Consider the following 22,146-nt stretch of genomic DNA (forward strand, 5'->3'; position numbering starts at 1 on the left):
ATGTAAGGGAGAAAGAGAGAACTTACCCATCGTATTTCTCTAGATTAACTTCAAGTAAGTTATCCCTAGCATGATTAGCGCGTTCAGTGACTGAGGGGGGAAAGAAAAGGAACAAACAGCTTTAGGACATAATATTAAAAGGAGGATCATATGTGCACATAAATGGCTAAGGAAGGGAGAAAACTACTGGTTTATGACCATTTTGGTTCCTGACACTTATTGTTGTTGCAGCTGCCTGAGGGAGGAAGCAGTCTAGGCTACTGTAAGGCGCCAGGATTGTGATAAACCTTATCATATTTCACCAAGCTGCAACTCCACCCATTGTTACGTAGGGTGTCATCCAGGACTAGCCCATCTATTTTACGTACTGTAACTCTGCTACCATTTTTATTGATTACAATTTGGTAATCATTCACTGCAATCGCTGAGAGTGAATTCCTGTTAAAATAACCTGCTGTTATTTTGAGAGTTCATCTAGCAGTGCATTATTATATTCTTATGGGTTATTTATTACTTGATTCAGTACAAGATCATTTAAAATGCAAGAGTTTTTCATGACCAGGTTGCGTGATCTTCGTTGCATGTTCTGTTGTTTCTTCTGCCTGCAAACCACCTTGTGTATAGCAATATAGGAAGCTGTTATGGAATGCAGGTATGGCTCATTCGTGAAACAGGGCAGGGCTGCAGTAATAATAATAATAATAATTTTTATTTATACCCCGCCCTCCCCAGCCAAGGCCAGGCTCAGGGCAGCTAACAAGTAATAATAAAAACAAGTTGAATGAATACAACTTACAAACAAGATTAAAATACAACATTAAAATATTGAAACATTAAAATATTAAAATGCAGCCCCATCACAGGAGGAGAAAGGAAAAAGAAAAAAGAAAGAGGGGGAGGGAATCAAATTGGCTCCAAGCCAAAGGCCAGGCGGAACAACTCTGTCTTACAGGCCCTGCGGAAAGAAATCAGATCCTGCAGGGCCCTGGACTCATGAGGCAGAGCGTTCCACCAGCCCAGAGCCAGTGTTGAAAAGGCCCTGGCTCTGGTTGAAGCTAATCTAACTTCCTTAGGGCCTGGGACCTCTAGGGTGTTGCTATTTATGGACCTTGAGGCTATCTATGGGGCATACCGGGAGAGGCGGTCCTGTAGGTACAGGGGTCCTACGCCATGAAGGGCTTTAAAGGTCAAAACCAGCACCTTAAATCTGACCCTGTACTCCACCAGGAGCCAGTGCAGCTGGAAAAGCACTGGGTGAATATGCTCCCATGGCAGAGACCACGTGAGGAGCCTCGCTGCTGCATTCTGCACCCGCTGGAGTTTCTGGGACAGCTTCAAGGGCAGCCCCGTGTAGAGCGAATTACAGTAGTCAAGCCTGGAGTAAACTCGCCTCCATGGGCAAACTGCAACCACAATGTACACTGCCACAATTGTGGCATGCCAGCTTCTCCACTTCTTGCTTGTAAGATAGCATACCCCGCAACATTCCTCTGATGAAAATAGGGACGTCTTATTCCATAATGATACCGTATTGACCCGAATATAAGCTGCACTCTCAAATAAGCTGCAAAATTCAAGGGCTGCTCAGGGGAGGCTTGGGAGTGGGGGGTGGGCTGGGCAACTTTGCCCCACGCTTCCGGGCTGCTTCCTGGGTGGGGGGTGGGGGTGTCGCTCTCGTAAGGCCATGAATATAAGCCACACTTTAACTTTTCACAGTTGGGATTTGGGAAAAAATAGTACAGCTCATATTCAGCCCAGTATGGTAATTTTTATATTTATACCCCACACATCTTACTGGGCAGTTTCCAACATGTATATAAAAACATCATAAAACATTTAAAAAAACACCCTTCCCTATACAGGATCGCTTTCAGACGGCTCGGGGCTCGGATAACTCCATACCCTCCAACATTTCTCCAGTGAAAATAGGGACTTCCTAAGGAAAAGTGGGACATTCCGGGATCAAATCAGAAACAGAGATGGCTTCTCTAAATCAGAGACGTCCCTGGAAAATGGGGACACTTGGAGGGTCTGTGATAGAGCCTGGCCTGTAGAAATTTCACCAGATTTCTGCCAGCCCCGTGGCCTCAAACACTGTTTGCTATTCCCAGCTAGCAAATGCTTCCCTTTGGGGCAACGACCCAAGTTTCCTATGGAAAAAAATAGACCGTTATTCCAGCAAAAGAAGGAAGCGCATAATAGCTGGATAAGAAAAGGAGTAAGAAGCTACTACGTGGTCATCGGCCTCCTTGAAAGGAAAACAACAATCCTGTAATCTATATTCAGCGTGGATTTGGAAAATATGGGAGTTGGAACTTAAGAGGTTAAGTTGTTCCCATGATGCCTCAGCATTCTGACGTCAGGAATGGAAGCTGGGAGGAGCTTTCCTGTCTGTTCCTCTCTAGTCGTTGAGAGAGAGAGGGTGTTTGCCATGTCCGCGAGAAGTCCTGGAAATATCTGAGAAAATGATGCAATAAAAGAGCTGTAAATGGACATTACTATGCTCTGTGTGTTTGTGGGAAACTGAGTGACAAGTTGCTGCTGTGTTTTACTCTGCTGGGCGTGACGGAGAAGAAGGAGCAGATTCGCGCAGAGGAAGTGTGCCGGACCTGCCGAAGCTGCCATAAAGAGCTAATTGCCGATAGTAAATCAATTAGCACGTCACGGACTAATCAAAATACCTACAGAAAATATCTACGCCAGTGCCAAATCTGAGGTGAACCCTGTACAAACAACATGGCTGCAAAATGCTTGGAGTTTTCACAGCACCTTTCTAAAAATACACACACATAGTAAATTGCCAGAAAGCCTTCCAGCAACATGCACAAAGGCCTGTCCCAATCTCTTAGGAGTCTTTCTCAGCATAGAATGACAATCTGAACTCGAGCAAGGCTGTGTACATTTAGGAAAGAGGGAGAGGGTCATTCTCTTGTTGACAACTGAAAAAGCGCATGCAAATGTTTTCAGGTGTAGTTTTCCTTTTGTGCTATGCGTGCCTATTTGTTTATTTGAGGACTGAGAAAGCACTCTGCATCCAGAGAATTAAATGAGCACTGTGGAGCTTCCAGGGAGCTGCAAAACCTTGCAGCTGTTTCTCAACAAACGGGCATTTTGCACTACGATGCACTGGGGGTTGACCTGAGATCCAAGCCCAGAGGCTGGATGCGGAAATGCAGCTAGGATGTGGAATCTGCACCACGGTTTGTGCAATCAGAACCAGTGAAGGCCCTATGTGAATGTCTGGAGGCAGTTGGAGGATGGATGGCGGCTAACATATTGAGGTTGAATCCTGACAAGACAGAAGTACTGTTCTTGGGGGGACAGGAGGCAGGCAGGTGTGGAGGATTCCCTGGTCCTGAATGGGGTAGCTGTGCCCCTGAAGGACCAGATGTGCAGCCTGGGAGTCAATCTGGACTCACAGCTGTCCATGGAGGCACAGGTCAAATCTGTGTCCAGGGCAGCTGTTTACCAGCTCCATCTGTACACAGACTGAGACCCTACCTGCCCATGGACTGTCTCGCCAGAGTGGTGCATGCTCTGGTTATCTCCTGCTTGGACTACTGCAATGCACTCTACATGGGGCTACCTTTGAAGGTGACCCGGAAACTACAACTAATCCAGAACGCGGCAGCTAGACTGGTGACTGGGGGCGGCCACCGAGACCATATAACAGCGGTCTTGAAAGACCTACATTGGCTCCCAGTACGTTTCCGAGCACAATTCAAAGTGTTGGTGTTGACCTTTAAAGCCCTAAATGGCCTCGGTCCAGCGTCTCCACCCCCATTGTTCTACCCAGACACTGAGGTCCAGCACTGAGGGCCTTCTGGCAGTTCCCTCACTGCGAGAAGCCAAGTTACAAGGAACCAGGCAGTAGTGGCGCCCTCCCTGTGGAACGCCCTCCCACCAGATGTCAAAGAGAACAACTACCAGACTTTTAGAAGACATCTGAAGGCAGCCCTGTTTAGGGAAGCTTTTAATGTTTGATGTATTACAGTATTTAAATATTTTTCTGGAAGCCGCCCAAAATGGCTGGGGAAACCCAGCCAGATGGACGGGGTATAAATAATAAATTATTATTATTATTATTATTATTATTATTATTATTATTATTATTATTATTATAACTGGGTTGCATTGTGGCACAACTTTCCTTACCGGAATCGAAAAACCCCTTTTGTAGGTTCAGCGGCAAACCTCTGTTGCGTAACAGCATTGACATGGAATTAAGTTAAAGGCAGTTGTTTCTAAAACATGCACGAGATGAAGGAACGCATTTTATAGCAGACCATTTCCACATTACTCACCTATAACATCTGTTGAAATGGAGGCTAGGCTAAACAATGGAGCTACCTTTTGTTCATAGATCTTCTCTCCTTGTTTTTTCCCACCGTACGGATTAATATATACAAGCAAGTGCTTTGGTCTAGAGGCTGCCAAAGTGAAAAAGGATATACGAGTTAAAACTAAATAGTTTTTAGGATTATTCGCTCCTCAATTCCTTCATGCGCATCAGCGGGTTGTTTTGTTGTTGTTGTTTTTACAAAGCAATTTAGCGAACCAAGTTCATTGGAAATAATGATTCAAATGTAATAAACACTATCATGACTGAACAGAGTACCAAAAGATTCTCACAAACTTTCAGTCAATTTTTTTTTGCATTTTTTTGCATTTCCAGCATTATTTCCCTTTTTCAGTTTTTTAAAAAGGTGTTCAAGGAATAGGCCAGAAAATGGATAAGGGTGCATGATTTTTTTGGCGATATGTATAGTTAATTGTTACTTTGGATAATTTTATCCCATTTTCCTCCAATAAATTCAAGGCAGCCAGACTACTTCTTCTCCCCCCCCCCTTTTTTATTTATTTAATGCTTTATTAACCATAGTTACATCCATACATCAAAGACATTTCATAGTCCATAAATCAAACTCATCAAGTTAAAATTTCCATCCAAGAAGTACAGGATATATCTTCATAAATTTGACTACCCGTCCTTCTCAACATCTTTTCACTCTAGTAAACCTGTTGTCTAAATTTATCAGCAAAATCATAATAAAATATTAATATGCATCTCTGTGTATTATATATCTGTTTTAACTCATTTAACCTTTATTTACAGAGCTTATTCAAAAGCTGCTACCAAATTCAGATTGCAACACTAATTTTTCAAGTAATTCTTTAGAGGTTTCCAGTTATCAGTGAGCTCCTGTTTTTTCTTATCTTTAATCTTCTTCTCCTACACTTATGTCCCAGATGGTACTAGACTTCACGCATGATCCCTGACCAATGGCCATGCTGGCCGAGGCTGCTGGAAGTTGGAATAATGTCACAGGAGAGGACCAGTGGTTAACACTATACATTATTTCTCTGCTCTACAGTTCCCAAAATTCCCTGAAAGAGGGATTGATTGTTAAACCACTCTGGAAATTGGTAGCTCTAGGAGGCAAATGGCGGTTCCTAATGACTCTCAGCACCTGTAACAAACTCCTTGCCCATGTTTTTCGTTTGCTGTACTCTAGGATTTTGATCTCCATCCAAGGCAGCGGAGGAAACAAGTTGCGCATCGAGAACTTACTCTGCAAATCAAGTAATTCTCTGAGCGCATGCATCCACTGATTACACAGTTGCTCATTAATGCACCAGAAGGTCACGTCTTTGCACCGCCAGCGGTGATTATGTACTCTCTTCACATAGTGCACTGCAAACAAACAAAAAAGGGTCATGTACACAGGAGGCAGAATTCCATCTGAAGAGTCCTTTAAACGCGGGGCAAAATTAACTCCAGAAAACATAATGGAACTTAGTATTTATACAGAGGTTAGTAGGGTTCAAAGAACTCCGCGTGCATTATCTCATTAAAACGTACAACAACCCAATAAGATAGACTGGCATCGCTAGCCCTGTATTGCAGCTGGGAATTTGAGGCAGAAGAAAAAAGAAAAAAGAAGTCATAGCCAGAAGTGGGCGGGGGCCTAATTTGACTAGCTCCACCCCAGTGTCACATGTCCCAAGTAGCCCCGCCCCATGTGATCTGGAACCCAGAGCAAGGACTCCCTCTCTGCAGACATTCACACTGTATACACAGAGACTTGGGGGTGGAGCTATTTGTTACGGCCCCACCCACTTATTAGACCAACGCATGAAACATAATTCTGAATGGGACAAGAGAGACCACCAAGTCAGTTATACGGCATAGATGAGATTTGACTTCCTAATCAACGTTCCTGTCTTTCAGTTGGTATGTGCCAGTAGCTTCAAGATATGGGCACCAAAAATGGGGAAGGCATTCCAAATTAAACTTTAATTTTATAAAGCTGGCTGAAGGTTTTTCGGAAACAGCCTCCGACTTTCCAGATTTGGGGAAAAGAGACTGGAAAGTCTACTTTCACGCGTCAGCTATCACTGCAAAGCGTGGAACTCCCCAAACTCAACCCTCCAGATGTTTTTGGGACTACAGTTCCCATCATCCCTGACCACTGGACTTGTTAGCTAGGGATCATGGGAGTTGTAGTCCCAAAAACATCTGGAGGGCCGAGTTTGGGGATGCCTGTCCTATGCAAACAAAGTTATACGTAAGGATTCATTGCAAGGTACCCAGAATGTCTCATATTCCAACACTGTAAAAGGAAAATCCTCTATTTATTCAAAAGGTATTAAAAGGAATTAGAAACAAATCAAGCGCTTGCCCTTTCACCTCAGACAGGTAGGGCTTCTAATTTTTTTAAGGTTTATATTTTGAAGTCAAGTAGGTCTTCCTCTTCCTTTGGGGGGGAAAAAGAAGAAGAATCTGTTGTGAGGTAATAATTAATAATTACCATTTTTTAAAGTGCAGATACAAAGCAGAAAACCCTGACCATTTAATGGATTCAATAGGGGCAAGATTTAGCAGAAATTTAGGTTAAACACAAACAAACACTTTGGGCATTTAAGCAATCAATATACCCTTGGTTAAGTTTATAGATATGCCATCAATTTAAAAAACCTCTTATATATTATATGTACATAAAATATGGAGCACATATGAAAACATGCATCCTGTCGCTATTTCAAAGCACTTAATAATGCCCTATAATTTGAAGGTCATGTGTGGTGAAAATTCACACACACTAAGTCCAGGCATATACCCTAGTGGGTCAAAAGACAAATTCAAAGCCATTTATTGCTTGCTTTCCCTTAATATGCTCCCTAAAGGTCCGTTTTCTGCAAGATACACAGAGGGGTATGGTAGTTAATGGTGCTATTGTGTTCTGCAGTGGAAATCAGAGTAGATTTGCGGCAATTTCTCCACTCAGAATTGAGGGTTGGTGAGGGTGGAATACAGATTATGTTATGCCAAGTGGTAACTTACTCCAAACGATTTCTTGGCGAGAAATCCAAGAAAGCAGATGAGTGGTAAGATTTCTCTCACCGCTTGGAAGAATATTGCAAACATTTAGCAAACAGGTGTTTTAAAAAACGGTGCTGCCGTTGTGTTTTACCTGTGAATGCATGCGCCTTTGCCATTTTCTGCCATTTCCCACTATTAGATTGTTTCTTATCGATTTCTGTTTCCTCGACAGCAATAATCTCAGATATGGGCACGGCGCAGCTCTCTGTGAAAAAGAGATAGAGCAGTGTTGTGAGGAAGATCTACACAGCATCAGAGTCCTTCGGCTTCTGCTTCTAGAAGAAAATGCGAAAAATTAAGAGATACGATTTGACATGCAGGTATGAAGGCCGGACCAAGATGCAGTAATGGAAAGGTGTGCCATTTTATCGGGAGGTAACTACCATGAATATTCAGGATACACTCTGAGAACAAAAGACTTTTAGAGAAGATACTTGACAAGTCATAATGACAGCATTAAAAAGGTAAAGGGTGGCACTGTGGGTTAAACCACAGAGCCTAGGACCTGCCGATCAGAAGGTCAGCGGTTCGAATCCCTGCGACGGGGTGAGCTCCCGTTGCTCGGTGCCTGCTCCTGCCAACCTAGCAGTTCGAAAGCACATCTAAGTGCAAGTAGATAAATAGGTATCCCTCCAGCGGAAAGGTAAACGGCATTTCTGTGCACTGCTCTGGTTCGCCAGAAGCAGCATAGTCATGCTGTACGCCAGCTCCCTCGGCCAATAAAGCGAGATGAGCTCCGCAACCCCAGAGTTGGCCACGACTGGACCTAACGGTCATGGGTCCCTTTACCTTTTTAAAGGACCCCTGAGAGTTAAGTCCAGTCGCGAATGACTCTGGCGTTGCGGCGCTCATCTCGCTTTACAGGCCAAGGGAGCTGATGTTTGTCCGCAGACAGTTTTTCCGGGTCGTGTGGCCAGCATGACTAAGCCGTTTCTGGCGAAACCAGAGCAGCGCACAGAAACGCCGTTTACCTTCCCGCCAGAGTGGTACCTATTTATCTACTTGCACTTTGACGTGTTTTGTAACTGCTAGGTTGGCAGGAGCTGGGGCAGAGCAACGAGGAGCTCACCCCGTCGCGGGGATTCGAACCGCCGACCTTCCGATCGGCAAGCCCAAGGCTCAGTGGTTTACACCACAAATATGAGAGGCTACCTACTTTATACCAAGTTTGAGAATACAAGATGATTGTATTCTCTCTAACAAACCTTCATGGGCCCAGAGATCTTCAATGGAGGCCCCTCTCCTGGTCCCTCCACCCTCACAGTCCTCACACTTGGGGTTCAGGGCCTTTTCGGTGGCTGCTCCCAAACTGTAGAATTCCCTACCTAAAGAAATTAGGCTGTCTCCTGCTTGTTGTTCATCTTCTGGCAGGTGAAGACCTTATTCTAACAGGCTTTTAGAAACTTTTTTAAAGGAAAGTGCTGGTGCTGTGATGCTGTTGTTGTAATAATAAATAAATAAATATTTAGTATATGTGCTGTTTTCATTTTGTAAGTGTTTCATTCTGTTTTATGGGCTATCTTTTCAATGTTTTTCGTTTCTTCTATTTTATCTGTAAGCTTATTCCTGGTCTGAGGAAAAGGCGAGTAGTAATAATAATAATAATAATAATAATAATAATAATAATAATAATACAGGGGAACCTTGGTTCTCAAACGGCTTAGTTGATGAACAAATTGGCTCCTGAACACTGAAAACCGAGAAGTAAGTGTTTCGTTTTTCAGAAGCCGAACAGCCAATGTAGCTTCCACTTGAGTGAAGGAAGTTTGGAAGTTGGACAGACTTCCGGAATGGATTACATTTGAGAACCAAGGTACCACTGTAATAATAATAATAATAATAATAATAATAATAATAATAAGAGTAAGAGTAATGATGATGATGATGATACAGTGGTACCTCGTGTTAAGTACTTAATTCATTCCAGAGGTCCGTTCTTAAACTGAAACTGTTCTTAACCTGAAGCACCACTTTAGCTAATGGGGCCTCCGGCTGCCGCCGCGCCACCAGAGCACAATTTCTGTTCTCATCCTGAAGCAAAGTTCTTAACCTGAAGCACTATTTCTGGGTTAGTGAAGTCTGTAACCTGAAGCGTATGTAATCTGAAGCGTATGTAACCCGAGGTACCACTGTAATGCCATGCATCTGACTGTGCAAGTCCTCTAAGGCAGAAAGCAGGTCTTTCCCTTTATACAGATGTTCCCTTCAAGCCAGATGAGGGAAAACCCTTTGCTTCCAAAATATTGTTACAAAGGTTGGGTGGCATCCCCAATCTGTGCCAAGATTCCAGCCACTCTGTGCTCCTTTGAGTAGCAAGACATGGCAGAGACTGCCACAGCTTTAAGAAATATGATTTATTCACATATTTACACCAGGGAGGGAGGGAGCCCAGAACTTGCAACACAGTCAATTCAAGAGGGGATTGTTTCCCACTGCAGCACTGGAGCTCAAGTCATTTCTCCCATCGACCAGTCTGCCAAAGATGGATCTCTGTCTTTTTTTCTCTCTCCTTTCTTCTTCCCAGCACACATTTCCTGTTACCTCTCTTATAAATCCCATCACCTTGGCAACCTCTGTTTGCCCAGGACCAAGGATTCCTTTTTGTCATGTTATCACCTCTATCCCAGGTGAGGCCCTGGCTTGCAAAGGAAGCTCAGCCTGTCTTTCTCCACTGGCTTCCCTCCAAAACTCCAAGTATAGGGTTGCCATATTTCAAAAAGTGAAAATCCCGACACAAAAGTGCATGGGCTGCCCTGCGTCCAGATTTTCCCAGACATTTCAGCGATTTCCACCCAGACGCTGTTCACGAAGGCTGAATACCGGCTGTGTCTGGGAAATTCCAGATGCACGGCAACCCTATCAAATATTAACTCGATTCTGACGTTCATTCATTTACTGGGTTTAGGGCAGGAGTCAGAAAACTTTTTCAGCAGGGGGCTGGTACACTGTCCCTCAAACTTTGTGGGGTGCCAGACTATATTTGGGGGGTGGGGGGAAATGTACGGATTCCTATGCCCCACAAATAACCCAGAGATGCATTTTAAATAAAAGGACACATTCTACTCATGTAAAAACACCAGGCAGGCCCCACAAATAACCCAGAGGTGCATTTTAAATAAAAGGACACATTCTACTCATGTAAAAACACCAGGCAGGCCCCACAAATAACCCAGAGATGCATTTTAAATCAAAGGAAACATTCTACTCATGTAAAAACACCAGGCAGGCCCACAAATAACCCAGAGATGCATTTTATATAAAAGGACACATTCTACTCATGTAAAAACAAGCTGATTCCCGGACTGTCCGCAGGCCGGATTTAGAAGACGATTGGGCCGCATCTGGCCCCCGGGCCTTACTTTGCCTACCCATGATTTAGGGGGGGTCTTCCCTCCCCACCCATCAAATTCATAACAATATGTTTAATCGATTCCAAGGAACTCAGCGCAATTCTGCCTTCGATGCAAAGCGCATTATCAACAATAAATACTCTATTTCCAAAAACGTGTTAGTCACATACTGCAATCCTGCTAACTGAAGCAACGTGTAAAAGTAACACGTGATAAAACGAGCATCACCAATCACAAAAACTGGAACAGCAATCCAAAGTAAGAATTTGAAGTGCCTGAGGATGATCCCTTAACGTATCTTTGGCAGGTCCACTAGATGGAGAGCAAGTTGACTCCAAAATCTGCGTAATCCGCTCTGAGAAATGTCAGGGGTTGGTGGGAAAGACACACACGTACAAATGATGAGGATGATGGTCCATAAATTATTTGCCTCAGCTATTCATTATCGTAATTATTATTCTGTACTTATGTCATGCCTAGGGCCAGCTCCTGGTTTACATACACCGCTGAGGGCCTTCTGGCAGTTCCCTCACTGCGAGAAGCGAAGTTACAGGGAACCAGGCAGAGGGCCTTCTGGGTGGTGGCACCCGCCCTGTGGAACGCCCTCCCATCAGACGTCAAGGAGATAAACAACTATCTAACATTTAGAAGACATCTGAGGGCAGCCCTGTTTAGGGAAGTTTTTAATGTTTGAAGTTTTATCATGTTTTTAATCTTTTGTTGGAAGCCGCCCAGAGCGGCTGGGGAAGCCCAGCCAGACGGGCAGGGAATAAACAAACAAACAAACAAACAAACAAACAAAATTCATTTATTGGGGACAACACCCACAAAAGGATTTACAGTGGTACCTCGGGTTAAGTACTTAATTCGTTCCGGAGGTCCGTTCTTAACCTGAAACTGCTCTTAACCTGAAGCACCACTTTAGCTAATGGGGTCTCCCTCTGCCGCCACGCCACCGGAGCCCGATTTCTGTTCTCATCCTGAAGCAAAGTTCTTAACCCGAGGTACTATTTCTAGGTTAGCGGAGTCTGTAACCTGAAGCGTATGTAACCTGAGGTACCACTGCACTATAATCTCTACATTTCTAAATGAACCTAAAGGTAAAGGTAAAGGGACCTCTGACCATTAGGTCCAGTCGTGGCCGACTCTGGGGTTGCCGCGCTCATCTCACTTTATTGGCCGAGGGAGCCGGCGTACGGCCTCCGGGTCATGTGCCAGCATGACCAAGCCGCTTCTGGCGAACCAAAGCAGCGCACGAAAACGCCGTTTAACCTTCCCGCCGGAGCAGTACCTATTTATCTACTTGCACTTTGACGTGCTTTCGAACTGCTAGGTTGGCAGGAGCAGGGACCGAGCAATGGGAGCTCACCCTGTTGCGGGGATTCGAACCGCTGACCTTCTGATCGGCAAGGCCCAGCGGCACAGTGGTTTAACCCACAGCACCACCCGCGTCCCGCAAATGAACCTGGCGCCTAGCTAACTCTGAACACTGTCTGGGGGTGGAGGAAACTGTGGCCCTCCAGACGTGGCTGGACCGTTAACAACCTGGCCATCGGCTATGTAGACGATGGCTGATGGGAGATGGAGTCTAACAACATCTGGAAGACCAGAGATTCCTCACCCCTGTCCAAGGGGTGGGGGGAAACTACAGACACTGATGTTTTTGGCAAGCCTGGTACTATTTAAGGGGTTGGTGATGCAATGCCGTTCAAGCTTATGTAAGCATAAATCTCCCTATTACAAAAGGCCTTCATTCTTGACTTGACCTATTTTTCCCCCTTCACCTTTTTATTCTTGACTGACTGCATAGGGCTGTGTTGTGTTACAGGGCTTCCTGTTATGTAAGAGGCCAGTCTCACCAGACAGCTCATCATCTGATACTTCCCTTATGTATTAATCTTCCTCAGGTAAACAATGCATATTTTGGCAGGAGATCAAAGCATGCAGCAGTGCACTTTATTATTGCTGAAGATTTTTTCCTCTCATTCCCAAAGCCTCGCATTGTCTCGCTTGCGGGTTCTTCGGTTGTCTTTCAATGTATTTTTGGTTGCAAAAGGAGAGCTTCCTGTTTCCTGCAATGGCCCGATCAGATGAAGATTGAGGAGTAGCGTTACAAATCTTTTAAAATGTTGAGTTAAATAGCTCCAGAAGTAGGTCAGGTTCTCAAGTTCATTAAGGAAGGCCATATTCAACAGTCCTGGCATTTCACCACTTATTGACACACAAAGCTTAAGGTGGATTTGAAAGTATTGATGTAAGATGAACAAGTGAAGCAGAGAGGTCTTCTACAGTTACTTGAAGAGGCCATAGAGATATTTAAAAGAGAGAGAGAGAGAGGGAGGGACAGAAAACAAATGAAGAAGCCTGTTCTCTGGCTTTTAAGATCTTTTTATCTAACAGAATGCCAGTGGCATGTCAAAATATTTTTTCAATCCAGCCCCAATTTCCAGCCCTATCATTAGGCACAGTGAGATGATCACTTTTGGCAGCAGATCTTTGCTGGGCTGGGAAGGGCAGGTGGATAAAAATCAATGATTAAAAAAGAAATAAAAAATCAGATTTTTAAAATTTAAATCAGATTTTTTTAATTTAAATTGGAACTTTTTGATTTAAATTGGATTTTTAAAATAAAATGCTTTTGGAGGATTTTTTTCCCCTAAAGATAGTTTTCTATTTAAGTTACATTATAGACCAAAGGCCATTCATCAGGAAATACGGATTTGTTTTAAGTTTTTCATGTGTGCTAAAAAATGTCTGGTGTTTTTATAAAACAAAATTGTTTAACCACAATCCAAAGTTAACAAACATGGATACATATGCTATAATGTTATTGTTTTGGTTAAACAAATTGTTTAAATTGTTATTCAGGAAATGATTCTTCTTCTCCTTCCAATAAAGTACAGCAGGAAAGTTGTCCAAATATAAACAGATAACTTATTAAACCTCACAATAATTTCATAATTATCTGTCTGCGTATTTCTAATAGCATAACCAAATCAGTAATTTTTGATGCAGCTGTAAAAACTTATTCCAAAAATCTTCATCTGGTTGCAAATAATAAGCTGATACAAGCAAGAATGACGGTTTTTGTAAAAAAAAGGGGGGAAGGGGGAGATTTACCGTATTTTTCTGTCTATAAAACGCCCCCATGTATAAGACGCCCCCTATTTTGGGAGACTCCGATTTAAGAAAATGGGGGGAGATGTATCTTTGTATAAGATGCCCCCTATTTTCTGACATTATTTTTTAGGGGGGAAACCTAGTCTTATACACGGGAAAATACGGTAAATCAGGTCTTACTGACTAGTGATTTAAATCGATTTGATTTAAATCACATCCACCCTGGTTAGGAGGACCAGCAGAGAATCATAGAACTGTAGAGTTGGAAGGGACCCCAGCAGTCATTTAGTCCAGCCCACTGCAATGCCTCTATACAGTAATTTATGGACCTAATAGGTATCGAAAGCCATTTGCCCATGTTGCCATGCAACCAGCCCATGCAGAACGTAGGCACCCTCTATATAGAAAGGAGCAAACCTGTGATATTTTAGGGAGCAGGCTAGCAGGCGGGGCCCATTACTTACATCATAGGAGCCTACACAACACAAAACACTGTTGCTGTGTGCAGGTTTTATTTTATTTATTTTTTATCTTATATTTTGAAAATGTACATCCAGTGGTTTTTTCCCCTTTAATTTTTTTTGGGGGTGGCCAAAAGAGTGGGGCCCTAAGCTATAGTTTGTTTAAAGGTAAAGGGACTCCTGAACATTAGGTCCAGTTGTGGCCGACTCTGGGGTTGCAGCGCTCATCTCGCTTTATTGGCCGAGGGAGCCGGCGTACAGCTTCCGGGTCATGTGGCCAGCATGACTAAGCCACTTCTGGCAAACCAGAGCAGCGCACAAAAACACTGTTTACCTTCCCGCCGGAGCAGTACCTGCTTATCTACTTGCACTTTGACGTGCTTCCGAACTGCTAGGTTGGCAGGAGCAGGGACTGAGCAACGGGAGCTCACCCCATCGCGGGGATTCGAACCACCGACTTTCTGATCAGCAAGTCCTAGGCTCTGTGGTTTAGACCACAGCGCCACCCGCGTCCCATAGCTTGTTTAGCTTATACGCTAAACAAGCTATGGGATGCAGGTGGTGCTGTGGTCTAAACCACAGAGTTTAACTTATACGTAAATCTGACACTGATGAGGAAGCAAGCTTTGGAGTACTGGGAGATCAAGTATGTTTGAAAGTTTGCTTGAAATTCAAGGAGCTTCCATGAGAAGGGCTTAATCGGTCATAAACCAAGCGACCTAATCTGAGCGGCTCACCTAATCTGATCCTGGAAACAAGGGATGGATCTAGCAGAAAGGTGGGAGGCCAAAGAGACCTCAGCTTTAGTGGGCTGTGGGAGATGGTGAGAGAACCTCCAGCTTCAGGCTAAATCTGGATCGGGCCCCTGACACTCTTCATAAACCAGTCCCTCTGCTCCTGCTCGCTGCCTCCTCAGCAGGTAAAGCAGAATGCTCTGTTCCTGCTTGACAAGCCTGATTGGCAGTGGCGTAGCGTGGGGGGTGCCAGGGGTGCCGGCCGCACCGGGCGCAACATCTGGGGGGGGCGCGCTCGCTGCCTCCGGAGTCGCCGAAGAGCCTCCGGCGCAGGCTGTAGCAGAGCCCCATGTCTCGTGGAACCGGCGAGCTGTGCGCGCGCCCGGGCTGAAGGTGTTCGGCAGGCAGCGGCTCTCAGCCCCGCGCGTCAGGGCCGCGGAGGACGCGCCAGGCAGCCCCTCCTCACAGCCCCGCCTCCGCTGCTGCTGCTGCAGCTGCTAGGCCATGTTGCATTTTCCTCGCCTATCTGCCCCCCTCCTCCTCCGGGCAAGCGGCGTGGTTTGGGCGGCAGCGCCAGCGGCAACTCACCTCAGATCGGCAGGTTAGGGGTTGGGGGGGGCGCAAATTACTTGCCTTGCCCCGGGTTAGGGGGCGCAAATTACTTGCCTTGCCCCGGGTGCTGACAACTCACGCTACGCCGCTGCTGATTGGCATTGTATTTTGCTTTCTCAGCAGTACAGAAGCCAGCAGATCTGGCAAAGCAGGGACAGAACTCTTTGCTTCTCTGGTTGGCTATTATTTCCATACAATGCCACTGAGAAATGGAGCATGAAAGTCAAGGGAGCTGAATGTCTCTATGTGGCCCTTATCCACTTTACTTGGAGGGAAATGCAGCCTTGCTAAAGCCAGGTGGGCTGTAGGAGAGGCACCCCTGCAGGAGAAATAACCAGTTGTCTTCAAATCGACTTGGGACTCTGGGAGAAGCCATGGATCGTATGAGATAGGCACAATTATTTATCCTTATATGACTTACTAAATATATGCCTGTCCTGTTATTCAGTGAAGTCAGTTGCATAGCGGCTAATAATAATAATAATAATAATAATAATAATATATTTATATCCCGCCCTCCCCAGCCGAAGCCGGGCTCAGAGCGGTTAACAACAATAAAAGTAACACAGTTTACATAAAATCACAATCAATTAATTGAAATTCATTCTAAAATCAACTCAGAGTCAAATTAATGGCAACCATTGGGCTAGAGTTCTATGAGGATTACCAAAGGAGCGGGTCAGACTGTGCCTTGGCGAAAGGCCAGGAGGAACAGCTCTGTCTTGCAGGCCCTGTGGAAAGATGTCAAGTCCTGCAGGGCCCTGGTCTCTTATGACAACGCGTTCCACCAGATCAGGGCCACAGCTGAAAAAGCCCTGGCTCTGGTTGAGGCCAGCCTAACCTCCCTGTGGCCCGGAACCTCCAAGATGTTTTTGTCTGAAGATCGTAAGGTCCTCCATGGGATATACCAGGAGAGGCAGTCCCGTAGGTACGAGGGTCCTAAAATAATAACAATAGAGCGGAACCTAGGTCTACGAACAGTCCTGTTCACGAACTATTCGGCAAACAAACTCTGCAAAACCAGAAGTAGGTGTTCCAGTTAGCAAACTTTGCCTCAGAAGCTGAACAATAGAAGAGCACTGGCGGCAGGAGGCCTCAGTAGGTAACAACACTTTGGTTTAAGAACAGACTTCCGGAACGGATTAAGTTCGTAAACCGAGGTACCACTGTACTAGAATACAAAACTGGAAAATAGTGAAGCAATAAAACAGGGCAGAGGAGTGTTTAATACCCAAAAACCGATCAAACGTGTTTTTGCTGTGAAAAGGAAGCAGCTGCTCAGACTCCCCCCCCCCCCGAAAGGTGTGTCCATAGCACTGGGGCTGCAGCAGGAAAGGCTCTGCTCATGGTACAGGCGAAGAACACATTGACTTTGGTCTAACTCAGGCTTCCTCAACCTCGGCCCTCCAGAAGTTTTTTGGCCTACAACTCCCATGATCCCTAGCTAGCAGGGCCAGTGGTCAGGGATGATGGGAATTGTAGCCTCAAAACATCTGGAGGGCCGAGGTTGAGGAAGCCTGGTCTAACTGCAGCACAGAAGAAAGAGAGGTTGTTATGAAGCCAGAAGCCCTGAAAAGAGAGCCGTGATAGTAGCGGCCGGTGGGGAGGAGCTATAAACTGAGGCAGTGCTGGGAGGCCAGGTTATATTTTTGTGTATCGTAATCTAGAAAGGCACCACTGCCAGCCCTTTCTGCAAGCTGCTCCTGAGCTTCTGGGATGACAGGAAGACGGAAGATGCAATGGCTGGCATGGCTAAGACTGAGGGTGTGGGACTTTATATGTGATGCAGGATTATTGCTGTGCGTGCCCTTGCAGAACAAACATACCTGAGTCACCCTGGAAGGATGGCCCAGATCTGTCCATAGTGCACTGCAAGAGAGTTAGGGAACCGCCAGATATATACTTATTACCCAGGTGTAAGGCCTATTTAACTAAATGATACTTATTTCTGGGTATGTCCAGTTTAACTGCAGTTTAACTGCAGGATCCGCTGCTTGATCTGAGTTCAGAGTTAAGGCCAAGGGTGGAAATAGTAGATGGGATTAGAGCTGCAGGAAGGAACTGAGGAGAAGGCTCCTGTGCTCTCCATATATTGTTGGACTACAAGTCCCATCATCCGTGCCCACTGGCCATGTTGCTGGAGCTGAGGTCAGCTGAGGTCCAGCAATGTCTTGAGGACCACAGGTTCCTTGTCGCTGATCTAGATGCGGGGGTGCTTATAATAATAGTAATAATAATAATAATAATAATAATAATAATTTAATATTTATACCCCACCCATCTGGCTGGGTTTCCCCAGCCACTCTGGGCGGCTTCCAACAGAACACTAAAGTACAGTGGTGCCTCGCAAGACGAAAATAATCCGTTCCGCGAGTCTCTTCGTCTAGCGGGTTTTTCGTCTTGCGAAGCAACCCTATTAGCGGCTTAGCGGATTAGCGCTATTAGCGGTTTAGCGGATTAGCGGCTTAGAAAAAGGGGGGGAAAGCGGAAAAAAATCGGAACACTCGCAAGACGTTTTCGTCTTGCGAAGCAAGCCCATAGGGAAATTCGTATTGCGAAGCAGCTCAAAAACGGAAAACCCTTTCATCTAGCGGGTTTTCCATCTTGCGAGGCATTCGTCTTGCGGGGCACCACTGTACAATAACCTATTAAACATTAAAAACTTCCCTAAACAGGGCTGCCTTCAGATGCCTTCTAAAAGTTTTGTAGTTATTTTTCTCTTTGACATCTGGTGGGAGGGTGTTCCACAGGGAGGGCGCCACTACCGAGAAGGTCCTCTGCCTGGTTCTCTGTAACTTGGCTTCTCGTAGCGAGGGAACCACCAGAAGGCTCTCGGAGCTGGACCTCAGCGTCTGGGCAGAATGATGGGGGTGGAGACACTCCTTCAGGTATACTGGACCGAGGCCGTTTAGGGCTTTAAAGGTCAGCACCAGCACTTTGAATTGTGCTCGGAAACGTACTGACAACGAATGCCTGGTTTAAACAAGTTTGTACATAGGAACATATGCCAGGTCAAAAACTGTATTTATTGTGTGGTCAAAAACTGTACTGTGCGAACAGGCTCTCAACAGACTACCGTTCTGATGTGCAGCATGTAGAACTGACACTGAACTAGGCCCGGCCATTTTTTAAAAAGTTGACCTACTGTAATGGGCAAACAGGGACAATTAACTGCTTAAGACTGACAATCGTAAAAGAACTTTTACTAGCCATTGTCCAAACACCCTGTACGTAGCAGTGCAAATCTCTGTGTTCACTCTTAAAAAATAAAACTGCTAAGACTTTACAAATATTTAAAATACAAACATAGCCAACAGCAAAAAATAAAACGAAGCATGTGGCTTTCTTAGAAGGCTTGGGAGCTGTGGCCAGCCACTGAACTTGTAATAGCAGTTTTTAGAACCAGTGATGTCGTCAGCACATCTTTCATTCACACAGACTCTCCTCCCCGCATATCTGACTAGCAAATATTAAACAGGAATGTGAAACCTCTCAGGCTGTGATGCTGACAGATGATGAAAACACTAATGAGAAGAGAACAAAGTTTCTTGCACAGGCTCCTAAATAATAACAGCTTGGGAGAAGTCATGTCCCAACTTCAAGAGAAGTCTGAACTGGGCAGTGGAAGCCCAGCCATGAGGCAAGGTGAGTTAAGAAGACTGCCTCGGGCGGCAAGCTCCACGGGGCAGCAGATCCCAAAGTAGATCTTTATTCCCCACCTTGTTCCTGATGTCAGTCTTCACTCATTGATACCCCCCTGGCAGGGAGGGGAGTGCCATTTTGTGTCTCGCCTCAAGTGGCCAAATATCTTGGGCCGGCCCTGCCTGATGCTGATTATCATGGGCCACCAAACAAGACGGCTCTGTATGAGTTAAGTAGCTCAACCATTTTTCAGAGGTATCTGTATTGGGAATACAGTGGTACCTCAAGTTAAGTACTTAATTCGTTCCGGAGGTCGGTACTTAACCTGAAACTGTTCTTAACCTGAAGCACCACTTTAGCTTATGGGGCCTCCCGCTGCCGCTGTGTCGCTGCCACACGATTTCTGTTCTCATCCTGAAGCAAAGTTCTTAACCCGAGGTACTATTTCTGGGTTAGCGGAGTCTGTAACCTGAAGCGTATGTAACCCACGGTACCACTGTACCCCTAAGCAAAGTTATTAAGTGATGCCTGATCTGCCTACCGCCTGGCAAAGCTGGGGCACAGTGTTTCAAACCGGTTCGAACCAAAGCTGTTTCTCAGCGCTCTATGGCAGTAGCCTTCAGACCTGGGAACCTACTTGTGAACCAAGCATATGGGGATTTCTTAATATTTCCCCCATATATTTGCACAGGGACCAGTCCTGTGTTGCGACCATAGGCCATCTGAAGCCCTTGCCCTGCTCCCAACCATCCTCAGCTCTCCCCAACGGCCTTCAAAGTCTTGCCGAGCCTTGGGCCCCCAGATGTTGATGGACTACAACTCCCATCATCCCTGGCCACGCTTGGTAGGAAGGGTGGGAGGTTGTAGCCCAACAATGTCGGAGGATACAAGGCGATTGCCTTTTGGGTTGTGGTTTTTGGCGGCAGCACCTTGCCCAACTGAAGCCAACCCAGCGCCTGGCAGGACAGAGGCAGGTATAAATGTAATTTAAAACAACAACAACAACTTAACAACCATAATCAACAACAACCAGTGTTTAACTGGGAAGGCCCATAAGTCCCTCTGAAAGTCAACCGAGTTGCTGTTGTTGTTTTACCTAAGGGGGAAAGCAGCAATTCCTTGGTAGTGCTGGTGGGGAGGGTGGGATGGCACTCTGCACGTGGCTCAGAACCCTAACCCCAAAAACAACACAACAACAACCACTGTTTAACTTGGAAAAGGGTGAAAACTGGGAGGGCCCAGAAATTCCCCTGAAAGTGTTTTTTTTTACCTAAGGGAGAAGTGGCAGTTCCTAGCTGGTGGTGGGATGGGAACGGCACTCTGCACATGGCCCGGAGCCCTGATTCCGAAAGCTCCACCACCACCACAGCTTGACTTGAAAAGAGGGGAAACCGGCAGTGTCTTGAGCACTGGGAGGGAGAGAGCGGCACTCTGCATATGGCTCAGAACCCTGAAAAACACCCGAGGTTCTTTCTGTTGTTGTTGCCCTAAGGGGGAAAGTGGCAGTTCCTAGCTGGTGGTGGGCTGGCAGCGGCACTCTGCACATGGCTCAGAACCCTAACTCCAAAAACATCACAACAACAACCACTGTTTAACTTGAAAAGGGGTGAAAACTGGGAGGGCCCAGAAATTCCCCTGAAAGTCACCCTTGTTGTTTTACCAAAGGGAGAAGTGGCAGCTACTTAGTGCTGGGAGTGAATGACACTCTGCAATTGGCTCGGAGCCCTGAAAAACACCCGAGGCTTTTTTTGCCCTAAGGGAGAAAGTGGTAGTTCCTAGCTGGTGGTGGGCTGGGAGCGGCACTCTGCACATGGCTCGGAGCCCTGATTCCGAAAGCGCCACCACGCCTTAACTTGAAAAGGGAAGAGGAAAGCAGCAGCGTCTTGGAGGTGAGGCGCCGGCACTCTGCACAAGGCTCGGAGCCCCCTTGCCCCCCCCCAAGCGTCCTCACCTCTCCCCCCGCGCGGCTGCGGCTGCTCCGTCCACTCCAAGGCGCCTCTCTCCGGGTCCAGGGCGACCTCGCAGGCGCGCTGCCCCAGCACCAGCGAGGAGACCAGCCGGGTCCGCCGGCCAGCCGGAGGCGGGGACCTCTCGCCCATGGTGGCTGCGGTCCCCTTCAGCGGGGCTCCGGCAGTTGCCTCCGCCCGAGCGGCATCGCGGCTGACGGAGGGCGGCCCTCGCTCGCTGGCGCGGCCCGGCGAGGATGGCGAGGCTGCCTGGCGCCGCCGCCGCCGCTCAGTCCGCCTGCGCGCGCGCCTCTGCCCAGCCTGGCATTTTAGAATCTGTTATCCTTCAGAATTTTCGCAGGTCCCATCTCACGGAGCATGCGCGTGGGTAGCGGCGGCGAGGGAGGGGGTGGGGGGGAGAAGGTAGGGGGGGGGATGTGAGTTCGCGCAAGCCTAGCGGCCGCCGATGAAGCCGCCGCCTCTTGCCCTCAACCGGAGTTGCCCTCACTTCTTCTTCTTCCCTTCGGTTGTTCGACGGCAGGAGGAGGAGGAAGAGGGAGGAGGAAGGCGAGTCTCGCGGGGTGGAGTGGGGAATCTTCGCAATGGGCCCGGCGTGGAAGGGACACCCAAGGGTCATCTAGATCAACCCCCTAAAGTGGCAGCGTTCTCAACTGAAGCATCCAGGACAGGTGGCCAGCCAAGCTCTTCTTTAAAAACTCCAAGGAAGGAGAGTGTGCCAGCAGATGCAAGGAAAAATTAATAATAGTAATAATAATAAATAATGACAATATATTTATTATTTATATGTTCAGCCATCTGATTGGGACGTGGGTGGCGCGGTGGGTTAAACCACAGAGCCGATGACTTGCAGATCAGAAGGTCAGCAGTTCGAATCCC

The 22,146-nt window shown here is 46.4% G+C and overlaps 1 protein-coding gene across 1 annotated transcript in view; it reads right to left on the minus strand.

Annotated features, from left to right (window-relative positions):
- CERK (ceramide kinase) overlaps positions 1–21,627 on the minus strand; it is a 52,681-nt gene extending 31,054 nt beyond the window's left edge. The window contains exons 1-5 of the mRNA XM_083463595.1: positions 21,255–21,627; positions 7,476–7,589; positions 5,573–5,695; positions 4,305–4,430; positions 27–90 (exon numbers count right to left, since the gene is read on the minus strand). Of these exons, the coding sequence (XP_083319721.1) occupies positions 27–90; positions 4,305–4,430; positions 5,573–5,695; positions 7,476–7,589; positions 21,255–21,402 (575 nt within the window). The 5' untranslated portion in view covers positions 21,403–21,627. The remainder of the gene's footprint in view (positions 1–26; positions 91–4,304; positions 4,431–5,572; positions 5,696–7,475; positions 7,590–21,254) is intronic.
- Between the last annotated feature and the right edge of the window lie 519 nt (positions 21,628–22,146).

The sequence above is a fragment of the Podarcis liolepis genome, assembly GCF_965112155.1.
Source record: "Podarcis liolepis genome assembly, chromosome: 10".
In the NCBI taxonomy this organism is placed as follows: domain Eukaryota; kingdom Metazoa; phylum Chordata; class Lepidosauria; order Squamata; family Lacertidae; genus Podarcis; species Podarcis liolepis.